We start from the raw sequence: 16,386 nt of genomic DNA, 5'->3' as shown, positions 1-16,386 counted from the left end.
TTCCTAAAACCAGTAAGATCACAATCAATGGGATATTCACATTACAATCAATAAGGCATTCAATCGAATGGGATGATTTATATAATTCAGAAAATCAAAATAACTTCTCTATTGTTAAGCCAAACAGCAGGGTTAGAGTTAAACTACAGTTTCTACCTGAGATGGTTGCTACCATACTTCATTCTCAGGAAATTCAGAAGAGCTAGTCCAGTCTGGCAATCTGAGCTCCTCTTCAAAGCTGAAATCTGAGAGTCTTCCTCCCATGGCCATACTGCTTCCTGGAAAATAGCTGACCTACAAAATACACCAGTTAGAGTGGTGTGGAGTGGGACACACTTTACAGTGCAAAAATGTTGCCATTTCCTTGAAATTCTCAATATCCATCTTTGATTTTTTTAAATTCTCACCCAAAGATATGTATATTGATTTTAAAGAGAGACAAGGGGGTAGGGAGATGGGGAGAAAGAGAGAAAGATCAATATGAGAGAGAAATATATCGGTTGCCTACAGTACCGGCTGATATCTCATGGCATCCTCACATGGAGAGTAGACGGAGAGGAAGCAAGCTCCTCATGACCCTTACAAGGGCACTATTCCCATTCATGAGGGCTTCACTCTCATGATCTCATCTAACCCTAATTACTTGCCAAATGAAATAATACTATTGCATTGGTCCTTGGGTTTCAACATATGAATTTGGGTTGGGGGGGACATAAATATTGGACCGTAACATTTCAATTTTGGACTTCTATACACCCAAACTGTGAGAGAATAATACTATGTAGTTTAAGCTAAGTTTGTGGTTCTTGGTTACACTAGACCTATAAAACTAATACAAACTCCAAGTACCCTTCAGGAATGGTTTTGAACTTCAGTCATTAGTGGGTTGAGAAATCTGCTCAGGTCTCTTGATTAATATAAAGCTAAGTGAAAATAGCATATACATAAATAACTTTCCTTAATCTTTAGAGAATAAAAGAATTATCACCTTTTAAAAAAATATTTTTTGTTGATTTCAAAAAGGAAGGGCGAGGGAGAGAGAGATAGGCACATCAATGATGAGAGAGAATCATTGACTGGCTGCCTCCTGCACACCCCACACTGGGGATCGAGCCTACAACCTGGGCATGTGCCCTGACGGGAAATCAAACCATGATCTGATCTTTCATAGGTTGATGCAGCCAGGCTATTTATTACCTTTATAAAGGAACATCTCTCAGCCAGACCCCACAATTACTTCATAGCTTGGGGCTGTCAGGATAAAATCTGCGTATTTCCAACCACCTCAGGGAGTTGATCCATAAACCACCAGAGACGAAGAACTTGAAGAGCCCCAGATAAGGTCAGTTAATTAAAACATGAAATTATTTTCTAGGATTCTATCTACAAGGAAAAAATGATGAGAAGAAAAATCAGAAACTCAAGCTCAAGCTCCAGATAACTGAAAATTCCAAATCCTTTCTTGTTGGCTGGGAAAATCCACATCATAGTATAAGTATTATTGTTCTGACTAATTAATGCTGTCTATGTCCATGGGAATGCTGGCTAGCCATAAAACAGCAAGAAAGAACACTCCCCTAGAGCAAGCATGTCAAACTCGTGGCTGGCGGGAATGAGGCATGTGCCGCCTGCCGGCTGCAAGTTTGACATGCTTGCACTTAACAAAACCATTTAAGGCAGAGACTTTAAAAAATCAACTGAAAACAGCGAACAAATTCAAAGATCAAGTGGCTTGTTTTTCTGGAAAATAAATGAATAAGAAAACATAATTTTTGTTATTTGTTTACTCTTATACTATTTCTTAAAGAGCCACTGATGTTAAAGTAATAAACCAACTCATAGCCACAAATGCCATCAAAAGCAAGTTCTTGAAATTTGCTTTCATTCCAGTCCATTCAAGGAGTGCATGATTCTCTGCCACCTTATTTTATTTTTGACAAAGTCTGGTTGCATTTTCCAATGAGTTCTGGTAAGCCAGCCAACAACTCTCTGACCTCTCCTATATTTTTTGGAATTTTAAGCATAAAGCCAGCAATGACTTGCCCGGGGTTGAGGGAACAAAGTTATTTCAGATTAAGACTCTAATTGGATAAAAATAATTAAGAAAATAATTTAGTAATGCCAGCTAAATTTACAAAGACTTATATTCAACTTTAAGTTAAAGATTGAATGTACAATGGCAAGCTAAAATGAAACATTATATACTGAGCGGTGCTGGGGCTGTGGTCTTCTTCCTGTGCTTTACAAACTCAGACACTTAAAATAACCACAAAGGATAATCTGAAATAAAACTTTCTTAAAATATATTTTTTTATTGATTTCAGACAGGGAGGGAGTAGAGGGAGAGAGGAACATCAAGGATGAGAGAGAATCATTGATTAGTTGCCTACATTGTGGACATGTGCTCTGACCGGGAATCAAACCCCGACCCTTCAGTCCACAAGTCAGAGTTCTCTCCCAGAGCCAAACTGGCTAGGGCTGAATTTAAAACTAAAAGCAGTAGTCATGTTCTAGGCTAGAATCTTAGCTGACAAAGGTCAATTTTCACCTTAACTAAGCCTGTGTTTTGTCTTTTTGCATCTACCATAACATTCCTTTGGAATCTCAAAATAATTTCCTTTTTCTAGACCCCTCAAAGCACAGGTACCACATCAGAGGGGAGACCACAAATAATACCCTCACTGTTATTGAATTTATTGCTGACTGTTAACTATCTTGTACCCTCCTATGTAAAAGAAATATGTGTCGCTCTAACTGGTTTGACTCAGTGGATAGAGTGTCGGCCTACGGATTCAAGGGTCCCCGGTTTGATTCTGGTGAAGGGCATGTACCTTAGTTGTGGGCACATACCCAGTAGGGAGTGTGCAGGAGGCAGCTGATCAATGTTTCTCTCTCATCGATGTTTCTAACTATCCCTCTTCATTCCTCTCTGTAAAAAATCAATAAAATGTATTTTAAAAAAAGAAATATGTGTCTATCAATTTACTTTTTATTCTATCACCAATGGATTTAATACATGTAGGTCATATTTTAATTGTAATGTATCAAATAAGGTGAAAAACTGCCATTCTCTGGAGCATTTTCTCAATCCTTTGAAATTTTGCTTCCCAGCAATTGTCAGTTTGGCTCAAATAAACTCACAAAAATTCTTACAGGTTTGAATATTTCTTAGGTTGACATAACCCAAACTGATCCATTTCCTCAACATAATTTTAAAACCACACAGCTAGAGTGCAAAGAGGAGTGTGTGTGTGTGTGTGTGTGTGTGTGTGTAAGAAAGAGGAGAGAGGGAGAGGGAGAGAGGGAGGGAGAGGGAGAGAGAGAAAGAGGGAACAGGGAGGGAGACAACCTGTCTAAATCCTCAAGTCCCTTTTAAAGAACAGATACATAATAAAAACCTAGAGAAAACCACATTGGAAACACAGAGAGATTTGCAAAACAAGAGGCTTCTTTCATTCCAAAAATATCAAACCAACACAAGGGGAGAAAAAATGAATGCAGTGGATCCATGTGCCAAAGTTTTGGTCCTGGCTCATGGAGACACTGCAAGCAAAGCCAAAGCAAATGTGATAATTCACCTGATTCTTTCCCAGGCTGTGCCTTAAACACACTATGTATTTGCCGGCTCACTGGTCAACACAGAGAAAAACACTTGCTTTCATTCTCAGTAAGGAACTTAGGGAGGTGACATGGGCAGGCACCAAGAGAGCAGCATCAGCAAACTAATTAACCACATAGGAACTGGAGGCCCTTGCATTCTGCCTAGAACCCCACCTAACCATTTCAGATAAGAATTCCAACTTGTCCCCATTTACCCTTATTCTTACTGAAAAGCTCATCCTCATTAGATAATCCTTGTCATGTAGCTTCTGTGCCATGTTTTGCTTTTATGTGGCATTGAGAGGTCTAAATGTCTCCCTTAGCCAAGGCGGCCACTTTTTCCAGCAAAAGCCCTCCTAGAAAACAAACACATAAATATGAATTCTGCCCTTTCCCTTGCTTTCTCCTGCCACAAAACATGCTGTCCTGTTTCCTATTCCCACTGCTCCACTGGGGGGCGCTGTGCTATTGTCCTGTGTGTGGTTGGTACCATTCTGCATCTCATTATTGCTAAGCCACCAGCATTTATTTGTGGTCATTTAGGTCAATTATTAAATCTTGTTCACTCAGAATTTCTTTTACTCACTCAGGCATTTAAGTCTCACTGATTTAATGAGATTTAGTAATGACTCTCCTCTCTTTGCAGGAGTGGAGGAACCAGTACATTGACTTGGAATCAGGTGTCGAAGGATCTGTGTTGGACACAGAAGGAAGTAGGTAGGTTTGGTGCTGGGCTGGGCTGGAGGGAGAGGAGGAGCACACACATGACCCGCAGTGGGGTCCACAGAGGCTGAGGCAGGACAAGTGAATGGAGCAGTGGCCCCACCAGTACTTTTTCTGAAATAAAGTCCTGAGGAGGGAAGTCGTAGGGAGTTGCTGCTCACACATTCTTCTTTATCTCCAGCAACTCCTTAGTAGCTATCCAACAGTTGGGAGGGGTTTTTTGTTGTGTTTTTAATAAAAATGCTTGATTATTTATTTTTGTTCTGGATTTCAGAGAGAGGAAGGAAAGGGGGAGAGAGAGAGAGAAAGAGAGAGAGAGAGAGAGAGAGAGAGAGAGAGAGAGAGAGAGAGAGATTAGCTGCCTACTGCCTGCCCTCCTACTAGAATTGAATTTGAAACCGGGCATTTGCCCTCACCTTCTGATGCATGGGACAAAGTTCAACAAACTAAGCCACGCTGACCTGAAGTAACCACAAAGAATGGTTTGAAATTGAAACTTTTTAACTAAAAGCAGGTTATGGCAGGTAACCAGCTGGCCCCACCCCCTGGTTGAACTTCCGTTTAAGAAGATAATTTGCATATTAGACTTTTATTATATAGGAAATATATATATGTGTGTGTGTGTGTGTATATATATATATATATATATATATATATATATATATATGAAATATGCAAATTAGGCCAGGACACCATAACGGGTCATGACCATACACCAGGAGGTTGTGCACACAGGTGAGGCCTGGAGCTAATATGGAGACAGAGACAGGAGGGCTGGCAAGCCGCTGTGCTGGACTTGGGCCGGCCCCCTGGAGCCAGAGCGGACACAGACAAGGACGGGGGCTGGCTGGCAGCCTCCGCGATGGAGCACAAGCCTGGAGAGGAGACGGTGGGCCTGCATCTGGTGGAAGCAGCATGGCTCCCTCTGGCCTCCTGCGGAATTGGCACGCGTCCCTCCCGGCTCCTGTGAGCGCTGGTGGCTCGATTCAGCCTAACGTGGAAGCAGTGCAGCTCTTGGCAGTGCACCTCGGTTCCCCCCGGTGCCCACAGAAGCAGCAGGTGGACTACTGCACACGATATTGCAGGATGGGCTACTAGCATCAGAATAACTTCCCCTGACAGTACATCGGGACTCAAATCCACCTATCACATTTCCTTATGTGCTTTTGGAATATGTTAAACCACCCCTAGAAAGTTTTTACTTCCAAAGCATATCCACATATACACATTTACCTGATGGGGGCTGGGGATGGGGGTGAGGGTGGGAAGCTTCCTCTGGCTACTACCCTTGGGCAAGTTTAGCCCCATCTTGGGCACCACCTCAGCCTGGGCAACAGCCCACTTGCCCCGGCTGTTGCCTAGGTACCTGGAGCAGAGCACCTCTCCCCGTGGGTCCAGCACATGGTTACCTACCATGTGGGGCACAGAGCTGGAGCTGGGGGCTGCTTGAGTGGTCTGCCCCTGCTGGCCCTTCCAATGGTAGTGCAGCCAAGGAAGAAGGGAGAGCTGAGTGGGGAGGTGCTGGGGCCAGGCAGGAGGTGCAGGCCTGTGGAAATGGGTGCAGGGAGAAGGCCCATCGGAATTGCTGAGGTCCCTCTGGATCATCTTCAGACTTTTCTTATCTCTGGCTATTTGACCAGAACTGACAATGGGTGGAGCACAGTCAGTCAAGGGAGCTATGTCTCCAAGGAGCCTAGAAGAGACTGAGCCCATGAAGGGGCCGCTATAGGGCATGCAGTGGGGTTGGGATAAGATAGGGTGTGGGGGGTACTATAGGTAGCCAGGCACCTCTGTACTGTGGCATATATCTCATCAGGGCCTCCCTCGTTGTCTCCCTTTCCAGCTTGGAGAGGAAGGCAGGGGAGGCCCAAAAGGTGTCCTCCTCCTGCCCCCTTGATGCCAAAAGATCCCGAGGGTATTGCAGGAGGCGGGGCAGGGGAGGTGGGGGAGGAACTTATGCAACCCAAGCAGGCCAGGGCAGCAGTTAATCCACTCCATCCATAAACAGCCCTGCCTCTGACTTAAAACCCTAAGCCAAAGTGCTATAGATTTTAGGAAAAAACTCAGTACTAATCAGAATATCCTATTTACATTTGACTTTCTCCTCAAGCCCCTCTATAAGAGGCAAAGGATTGAATATTTTCATGAGAGTTTATTTAAATCTTTGGAAGATAATTTTAACGGAAAGCTACATGTGATCATTATTGGAAGCAAAATCTTAACCAAAATTTCCCTCCTCCTAAGCATCCTAGCAGAAGTCATCTCTAAAATTTTAAAGTTAAAGGTTCTTTCAGGTATTGCCTAAAATTAAAAAACAAACACAAACAAGCAAAAAACCGGTGTTGTAAGGCAGAAAAATTCTGCTCAGAGAGTTAGTAGTTTAACAAGGGGAGAGCTTGATGATGTATCCAAAAAGATGAGTTTTAAATGAAAGAAAAAAAGAGAGGTCCCCACCACCCCAAAACACACCAGAAACAGACCTTCCTCCAGTTTACCCAAAGGCTCCTCGGCCATGCCAACTTCGATACTCCTGCACTCAGGATGGCACCACCTGTAAAGCACAGAACTTGGCTTTGCTTCTGAAGTGATGCAACCACGATACCTTCATTTTCCCTTTCTTCAAGGTCAGAAAGATCCGGAAGCTGTAAGGATTTTGAAGTAAAGGTCCTTCCCAGAGTCTCAATGTAGACTTCAAAATGTTTTGTTATTAGAAATAAAAACTAAATTCCAACAATCCCAGCTATCAGTTGAGGTGTTCTGCAGCTTCAAAATCAAGTAAGACTTGCAGATGAATTACTAGATATAAACAACTATTTTTATAAGTACCATACAAATACTGGAGAAAATTATGGACACCATCACCCAAGTCTAAGAAATTATTATTAATTCTAGCTGGTGGTCCAATACTCAGATACTTCCACTTACAAGTCTCTCACATCTCCTCCCCACAACCCAGGTCTATTCTTGTCTCTAAAGTCTAGAATTTCAATGTTGAAAGGAATCTAGTTAGTCCAGTGGTCGGCAAACTCATTAGTCAACAGAACCAAATACCAACAGTACTTCTTCAAAATAGACTCGCCCAGGCCTAAACCGACTTTTGAGCATGGCCTCGCCCTGGAGGCCCTTGTTATTTGCATATAAATACTTGACTATTTACACTTTAATTCCTTACATCAAGGCTAGAGGTAGCTATGAACTGACACATTTGAAATATATGTTTAATAATGCTAATAAGGCTGAGGATGGCATCACTCTGTGGAGGTTTCAGGAGGTAGTTTCCCCTCCTGTCTCAGCAGTAGAGTCGGAGGTATCAATCTGATGAACCTGAGGATTTACTCTGCTTTTTCTCAAATGTTCGGAGTAAGAAATCCTCCTTGATGAAGCTGAGGATTTACTCTGCTCCCTGGGGTAAGAAGAAGACAAAGGTCAAGGCTTTGACTCTTGAAAGATACAATTAAAATATTCATTATTTCCTCATCTTTGATAAGAATTCTAAGTGTTCCCAATTATTTACATTTTTAGGGAAAGTTCCTGCTCTTGTGATTTCCGCTCCCCCTTCTTGCGTTTCTTGCTGCCATACATATCACTCAGCCAAAGCAGCCGCCTTCTCCAGAAACCACTGTCCTACAAAACAGACGGGGAAATATGAATTCCGGTTCCCGCGCTTTGTCCCGCCACAGTACTTTGTCCTCCTCAAATGTACCTCAATATCCTGGTCTGAGGAGGATTTCTTACTCCAATAATTTTAGAAAAAGCCACTTGGAGGAAAATACATACCTGTAAGGTTCTCAGCGCAGGAAACAAAGTCAGAGAGTTAAGCAAGTCAGAAAGGAGGAAAAGAGCTTTAATCTGCGTCCCTGGCCAAGACCCACGAGTCCCAAAGGCGGGGCCACTGAAGTCACGCCAACATGGACGACGAGGGGGGGGGGGGGGGTTTAAAGGCCAGGGTCAGGCAGAGGCAGGTCGGAGGGCAGCCGAGTGTAGGGGTGGAGCAGGAGCTGATTTACAGTCACCTGTGACATCTCCGCGATCCGGAAGCGGATGAACTTAAGGAGGCAGGGGGCTAGGAGAAAAAAGACACAGATGAGAATCAGGGGCCCTATCATGGGTAGGACCCAGGTAGCTAAGGGGCTTTGGAACCAGCCGAAAAGAGAGTTGTTCCGGGAGTGTCTTACACATAGTTCTTCACTCAGCTGTAAGGCCCTAAGACCCCCGGAGAGTCCGGCGGAGGAGGCGACGACCCCAAGTCAAACGCAGAGACCGAAACTTGATGCAAAAGCAAGAGGTTCTTTATTACAAGCGCAGCGCAGGGGCTCTCAGGCAGGCAGACAACAACACAAGGGAAGTGCTGGCTGACTGGAGCCCCGAGCAATTGCAGAACATGAGTTTATAAAGGCAAAAACCACACGCAGGTGGCCAGGGAAACAGGGAATGGGGTTAACAGTTAACTCATAACTCATCTCTTACAGGGACAGGCCTTTGTTATTAGTTGACTCATTTCCTAGGGGGTCAGGGTGGTCTGGTATGCGCAGACCGATCCCAGGGAGCGATAAGATAGCTATGCTATGACCAAACCAGGGCACCAGAGCTTTACGGGAAGGGTCAGTTGAGACACAGGAGGGGGGAGGTCTTCTCTTTAATCTTACATTAACCAGAGCTTACTGGAAAAGTTGGTTAAGGGAAAAGGGAGGTTTCAGCGGCCTTACATTCCCCCCTTTTCTTTTGGAGAGTTCCAATCATGGAACTAGAGGTCCTTCGTCTAGGGGTACAGTTTGATACCGTTGCTGAAGGACCATCACCTGGACCGCACTGATCCGATCCCGGATGAAGGCGATTAGGCGATTTAATATGCACGGCCCGAATGTTAACAGGAGGAGTAGAATAATTAGGGGCCCTAACAGTGAGGATATTAGGGTTGTGAACCAAGGTGAGCTGTTAAACCAACTTTCAAACCAGCCCTGTTTGGCTTCTCGCTCTCTTTTGCGAGTCTCTAACCTTTCCCTAAGTTTTGACATGGAATCCTTTATCACCCCTGAATGATCAGCATAGAAACAGCATTGTTCTTTGAGGGCTGCACACAGCCCTCCCTCCTTTAAGAACAGGAGATCAAGACCCCTCCTATTTTGTAGGACTACCTCAGACAGGGAGGTCAGAGACTCCTCAAGTTTGGTAATGGAGTGCTCTATATGTTTGAGGTCTTCATCTATAGCAGCTCTGAGTTCTTCAGTGTAAGTGGGGCCTTTAATGAGGGCTGTCGCCCCTGTCCCAACTCCTGCCGCGACCCCCAAACCCAAGAGAGCGGCTAAGGTCAGTGACACAAGTTCCCGCTTATCTCGATGGGAGGGAGGATAGAAGTCAAATTCCTTTTCAAACGCATTCGCTTGATAATACATGATTCTGGGGACTAACTGGACAAGGATGCAATAATCTTGAGAGCGGTTGAAGGCCTGGGCTGCTAAACACGGTGTAAGCCCTGTACTACAGGCCCACCATCCCCCTGTCGGGGGCACTAAGTAATAGCTTGCGGGAGAAGGGTATGCTAAGTTCTCGCTGCAGAGATGCTGGCGGTCTTTTGGCACTTGTCCTATACATGTGCCTTGCCCCGAGACCTCAGTAAGGGTCAGCTTCCCCTGCTGTCCCCATGAACAATGGTCGTGGCTTGTGGTGTTGGTATAGTTTCCCCGGAAGGCTATTCCTTCATAGTAGGGGGGCCTTATAGTTAAGCAGAGCCAGCAAGACTCAGTTAGGTTAGACCTGGACATATTTAAAGAACTAAAGGCCCCCTCCACTAAGCCTAACAGTCTCTGACCAGAGTTTACCTCCGGGTCTATGGGGCCGGCCAGTTCCTCCCAGGAGGCTGGGCTGGTCTCTGCCACTGGAGTAGTGGTAAAAGGCTTTCCTTTCGTGGGGAGCTGCCGGCTGGACAAGACGGGGTTGGGACCTACTGCAACTGGTGGTCTGTAATCGTCTACATCTAATTTTATCTTAAAAAGGAAGCCATCATATTTCCGGGTCTTATCATACAACCGTAGCCCCCATGTTAGTCCCCAGCGCCATTTGTTTAGCTCATATGACCGGCCAGCTGGGGTAAAAGAGATATTTAGAGTATTAATCCATCCCCTATGACCGGAGGATTTGCTCTTATTTCTCTGAACTTGGATGAGATCCCATGCAGGGGGCTCTTTGATCCAATATGCAGTACCAGTTGTCTCACACCCCCATTCTGCACAAAAGTATTCATGTTCAGATCCACAATTTTTCCCGTGTCCCTGCCTATCTTTGGGGCACACATAGAATTGGGACTCCGAAAGAGCCTCGCGGGCTTCGGAATAACTGCAGAGTCTAGGATAGCCATCTTTTCCCTTTCCTATGTAAGTTCGGGACTCTACACCTGACTTGGTTTCCTCTACCGATTCATATGGGAGGTCCCATAGTCTATGTCCGGCTGCCATGGCACAGAGGTCCGGCGTTAGGTCCGGCCACCATGTCCCTTTAGGTGCAATATTGGTGATTGACCAAGCCGTCTGCCCAGTATGGGGGGACAGCACCCTCCAGGTTAGTCTCTTTGGGGCATGGGGGTTGCTACTTATCAGTGGCAGGCTCAGCAAGAGGAGGAGGGCGGTGGTGAATCCGCAGCTTGAGAGGGTTGTCAGTTTTCTCCACAGTCCATCCATGGCCGTCATCATCTGGTGGAGGTGCTCGCTTAACGTGGGAGGCGTGGATCCAAGCGGCTACGCCGTCTACCTTGACCGCTGTCGGGGTTGTCAGCAATACCAGATGGGGTCCTTTCCACCTCGGCTCGAGATTAGCAGCTCGATGGCGTCTGATGTAGACGAAGTCTCCGACCTGGAACTGGTGGGGGACCTGCAACTCCCCCGGTTGGTAGAGGGCAGCCAGGGGAGTCCACACCTCCTTCTGGACAGTCTCGAGGGCCTTCAGCCTGGCAAGCAGGGATTGAGGGGTGTGAGTATCTGTGGGCACAGACCAAGGGTCAGCGGCTAGGGGCGGAGGGGCCCCAAACAGAACCTCGAATGGTGTCACCCCCAAGGGGCCTGGGGTGTTTCGCGCGCGGAAAAGGGCAAAGGGAAGGAGGACCGTCCAGTCCGCCACGCCAGTCTCTAAGGATAATTTAGTCATAGCCTCTTTTAATGTCCTATTCATTCTTTCTACCTGACCTGAACTCTGGGGCCTGTAAGCACAATGCAATTTCCAATCCGCCCCTAGTATCTTGGCCATTCCCTGACTTACCTCGGCAACGAAAGCCGGACCGTTGTCTGATCCAATTACCTTAGGAATTCCAAACCGCGGAAAGATGTCTTCTAAGATCTTCTTGGCGACCACGGTTGCAGTTTCTCTTTTGGTAGGGAAGGCTTCTACCCAACCTGAGAAGGTATCTATGAAAACTAAGAGATATTTATAACCGTATCGGGCGGGCTTCACCTCTGTAAAATCTACCTCCCAGTAACTCCCGGGCCGGTCTCCCCTGAGTCTCTGTCCGGTCCCGACCTGGGATGAATGTATGTTCACCAGCTGACACGCCTTGCATTGCTTAACTACTTCTTCTGAAAGGCGATCAAGTCCTTTGACATAGTGTCCAGTTGCCCGGCTGGTGGAGCTGAGGTGTTTGGCCCCCAGGTGAGTAAGGCGGTGCAGTTGTTGGAGGTAGGCAGTGGCTGCCTCCCTTGGTACTACCATCTTTTCCCTTGTGGTCCTCCACACCCCGAGTTTGTCCTTATGGTACTTTTCTGGCCTTTTAAGCAGGTCTTCTTCCTCCTCTAGGGTGTAGTGGAGGGTCTCTGGCTGTGGTACCGCGGGACCAGCAGCGAGGGCGAGTAGCCGGGGTCCGAGAGCTGCCTGTCTCGCCTCGGCGTCCGCTTTCCTGTTGCCTATAGCTATTTCCGAGGTCCCTTTCTGGTGCCCGGGACAATGAATGATAGCTACTTCCCGAGGGGCATGGACGGCTTCTAGGAGGTCGAGGATTTCCTTTTTATTCTTAATCTCCTTTCCTGCTGAAGTGAGGAGACCTCTCTGACGGTATATGGCCCCGTGCACATGAGCAGTGGCAAAAGCATAACGACTGTCAGTATAAATATTGGCCCGGCTGCTCTCTGCCAGCCTGAGAGCCTGTGTCAGGGCAATTAATTCGGCCTTCTGGGCCGAAGTCCCTTCGGGCAAGCTACTAGCCCAAATAGTCCGGTCCTTGCTGACCACAGCCGCTCCCGCCACCCTCTTACCTTCATGGAGGTAGCTGCTTCCGTCCGTGAACCAGGTGAGTTGAGGCTCCGGCAAGGGAGAATCTCTGAGGTCTCTCCTCGGCCCTGTTTCCTCTGCCAGAATGTCACGGCATGAGTGTAGGACTTCTTTGCTCTCAGGATTTACTTCCGGTAGTAGGGTTGCTGGGTTGAGAACTACCGGAGCCCCGAAGTGGATTCGATCTTCATTTAGCAGGAGACTCTGGTAGTGAGTCATCCGAGCGTTGGATAGCCACCGGTCTGGTGGCTGCCGAATAACACTCTCGAGAGTGTGTGGGGCCACCACAGTCAGTTTCTGCCCCAGGGTAAGTTTGTCCGCATCTCTTACGAGCAGGGCAGTAGCTGCAATTGCTCTCAAGCAGCCTGGCCACCCTCTAGCCACTGGGTCTAGTCTCTTGGATAAATAGGCTACCGGCCTCTTCCAGGGGCCTAAAGTTTGAGTTAGGACCCCTCTGGCTACCCCTTTCCTCTCATCTATGAACAGGGTAAAGGGTTTGGCCACGTCTGGTAAGGCCAATGCCGGGGCCGAGAGAAGAGCCTTTTTAATGTTGTCAAAGGCTTTCTGATGAGTCTCCCCCCATTCGAAGGGGTTCCCTTGCTTTGTCAGCGGGTAGAGGGGCTCCGCCAAGGTTGCAAAACCCGGAATCCAGAGGCGGCAGAATCCAGCTGTCCCCAGGAACTCGCGTACCTGCCGGGGGGTCTGTGGCCTGGGAATCTGGGTGACTGTGCTTTTTCGGGCTTCAGTGAGCCACCTCTTTCCCCCCTCTAGTGCGTACCCTAAATAGGTTACTCTCCGCTGACATATCTGGGCTTTCTTGGCCGAGACCCGGTATCCTAAGCGGGAGAGCTCTAAGAGCAAAGCGCCGGTACCTGCTTTACAGTCCTCCTTAGTAGCTCCGGCGAGGAGAAGGTCATCTACGTACTGGAGAAGGGTGATTTGCGGGTGGTCAGCGCGGAAAGCAGCCAGGTCTTGATGAAGTGCCTCATCGAAGATGGTGGGGGAATTTTTGAATCCCTGGGGAAGTCGGGTCCAAGTCAGCTGCCCTGTCATCCCCGAATCTGGGTCTCTCCATTCGAAAGCGAAAATGCTCTGACTGGCAGGATGCAGTCGCAAGCAGAAGAAGGCATCTTTTAAATCTAGAACTGAATACCACACATGGGACGGAGGGATAGAGCTCAAGAGATTGTAAGGATTGGGGACCGTGGGATGAATATCCTGTACCCTCTTGTTGACTTCTCTTAAGTCCTGCACCGGTCGGTAGTCATCAGTTCCAGGTTTCTTTACCGGGAGGAGTGGGGTGTTCCACGGGGAGTGGCACTTAACGAGGACCCCTAGGTGTAGGAGGCGTTGGACATGAACTTTGATTCCCTTCCAGGCTTCTTTGGCCATGGGATACTGCCGTACTGCAATCGGGGTTGCAGTGGACTTAAGCTCTACCATTACGGGGGGCCGTTTGGTAGCTAAGCCCATCCCTGCGGTTTCAGCCCAAGCCTCAGGGTATTGCTGTAACCACTCCGCTATCCCCTCATCCTCTCGGACGTTATTCTCAAACAGCCGATGCTCATCTTCGAGCTGAAGTGTCAAGAGGGTAATTGGCTCCCCATGTTGGGTCAGGGTAGGCCCCTTGGGGGTGAAAGTGATCTGAGCCCCCATTTTAGTTAACAAGTCTCTCCCCAGAAGGGGGGCTGGGCACTCGGGTATTACCAAGAAGGAATGAGTCACTCTTCCCGTGCCTAGATCTACTGTCGGGGTGGTGGTCCAGGAGTATTGCTCATTTCCCGTTGCCCCTATCACCCAGGAGGTCTTCTGGGAGACTGGTCCTAGCGGTTTCTTAAGAACTGAATATTGGGCCCCTGTGTCCACCAGGAAGTTAACAGGCTTCCCCTCCACCTTAAGAGTTACCCTAGGCTCGGGGAGGGGGTCCGAGCCCCGACTTCTTCAATCACTATCTTCCTGGAGTGCCAGTGCCTTCTTCGCTAGTCTCTTTGGGCACTCCCGCTTCCAATGTCCTTCTTCCTTGCAATAAGCACATTGATTCTTCCTTAACGGTGGCCTGTTGCCCAGGGCCCCTGCCTGCCTTCCTTTTCCTCTCTCCTGTGGCTTACTCCCTTCTATTGCTGCGGCCAAGATACGGGTTAGTCTTTGCTCTTCCCTTTTTTCCTTTCTCTCCTCCTTTTTCTCTCTCTCTCTCTCCTTCCGCTGCTCCTTCTCCTCCTCGGTCTCCCTCTTGTGGTACACTTTCTCTGCCTCCTTAACTAAATCTTGGAGGGTAAAGTCCTGCAACCCCTCAAGTCTCTGCAGCTTTTTCTTAATATCTAGCGCTGACTGCCCTATGAAGGCCATAGCTACCAAGGCCCTCTGTCCCTCCGAGGTGGGGTCAAATGGGGTGTACCGTCTGAACGCCTCCATTAATCGCTCGAGAAAAACAGAAGGCGGTTCAGTGGGCCCCTGGATGACCTCTCTTACCTTAGCCAAATTCGTGGGGCGCCGAGCCGCCCCTCTGAGGCCGGCCACTAGAGTCTGGCGGTAGACCTTCAGGTGCTCCCTACCTTCTGCCGTGTTGAAGTCCCAGTCCGGCCTGGCCAAAGGAAAGGCCGCATCCACCAAATGAGGGAGTAGAGTTGGCCGGCCATCGGGGCCGGGGGCGTTCTTCCGGGCCTCCAAAAGAATCCGCTCCCTTTCCTCTGTAGTAAAGAGAGTCTGGAGAAGCTGCTGACAGTTGTCCCAAGTGGGCTGGTGAGAGAACATAAGGGATTCAACCAGCCCCGTCAGACGCTGGGGATCCTCTGAAAAGGGAGGGTGGTTAGTTTTCCAGTTATAGAGGTCTGCCGAGGAGAAGGGCCAGTATTGGAGTGGCTGAAGCGGAGCCGTTTCGTCATCGTCCCCGCGAGAGGGCGGAGGCCCGTATGGTCGGAGGGGGCAGGCTACAGTCGAATCCGGAGACGCGGGATGTCTCCTCTGACTCCGGGTTCCCTGAGCCGGTCCCTCTGCCGGAGGAGCGGGGGGAGGCGCTGAGGGCTCTGGTCTCTCCGGCGGCTCTGGTTGGAGAGGAGTGGGGTAAGGGGGAGGGGAGTCCAAGAGGAGAAGATCGGTTTGAGAGTCAGCCAGGGGACGTTTCGTCTGTTCTGCAGGAGGGGCCTGGGCCACGAGAACCCGGGAGGTTCCGGACGTCAGCCAGGGTTTCAGCCAAGAGGGAGGGTTTTGGACCAGGTCCTGCCAGACGACAATATACGGCTGCTGGTCTGGATGGCCCGCCGGGCCTGATTGGAACACCTTGTTCTTTACTGCAAAAATAATAGACAGATCAAAAGTCCCATCCGCTGGCCATCCCACGCCTAGGGCTGGCCAGTCGGATGAACAGAAAGTTTGCCAAGGACCCTTCTTGACACTGACGGAAAGGTTGAGTCCCTGACTCCGGACATCCGTCCAGTGTGCCACTGTAAGAGAAAGAGGGGTGCTGCTTCCTTGGCCCATGTTACCTGGATGGGAGAGGAGGAGTAAAAGACAAAAACAAAGAACAAACAATGACGCGACAAGACACCGGATCCACAAGAATTTACCCAGATACAGAACGGCCGCTGAGGGGTGATATCCCTCCCTGATGCTAGTCCGGCCGGACACGCGAGTGCCCGTTGCTGGACAGCCAGAACCAGAAGTGACCAAGACCTCCTCCTGGTCACCACCCGTTCCTGGGGCGTCCCCCAGGGTGACAGTTTTTCTGGCCGAAGCCCCTTCGACCAGAGGAGCCGACTCCTTACGGAGCCGACAACCTGTCTTCCTGAAAAACCGAAACTAAGAACGAACAAAGGA

General features: G+C 48.5%; 1 protein-coding gene across 1 annotated transcript; it reads right to left on the bottom strand.

Moving 5' to 3' along the window:
• Positions 1-10,905: 10,905 nt before the first annotated feature.
• LOC132219300 (uncharacterized) lies at positions 10,906-16,154 on the bottom strand. Its single transcript, XM_059671670.1, is given in 1 exon segment — positions 10,906-16,154. A coding segment is annotated over 1 exon segment (5,145 nt). The 5' UTR covers positions 16,051-16,154.
• Between the last annotated feature and the right edge of the window lie 232 nt (positions 16,155-16,386).

Source organism: Myotis daubentonii, chromosome 16, assembly GCF_963259705.1.
Source record: "Myotis daubentonii chromosome 16, mMyoDau2.1, whole genome shotgun sequence".
Taxonomy (NCBI): domain Eukaryota; kingdom Metazoa; phylum Chordata; class Mammalia; order Chiroptera; family Vespertilionidae; genus Myotis; species Myotis daubentonii.
Note: the sequence above shows the minus strand (reverse complement) of the source record. Positions and strands in the feature narration are given on the sequence as shown.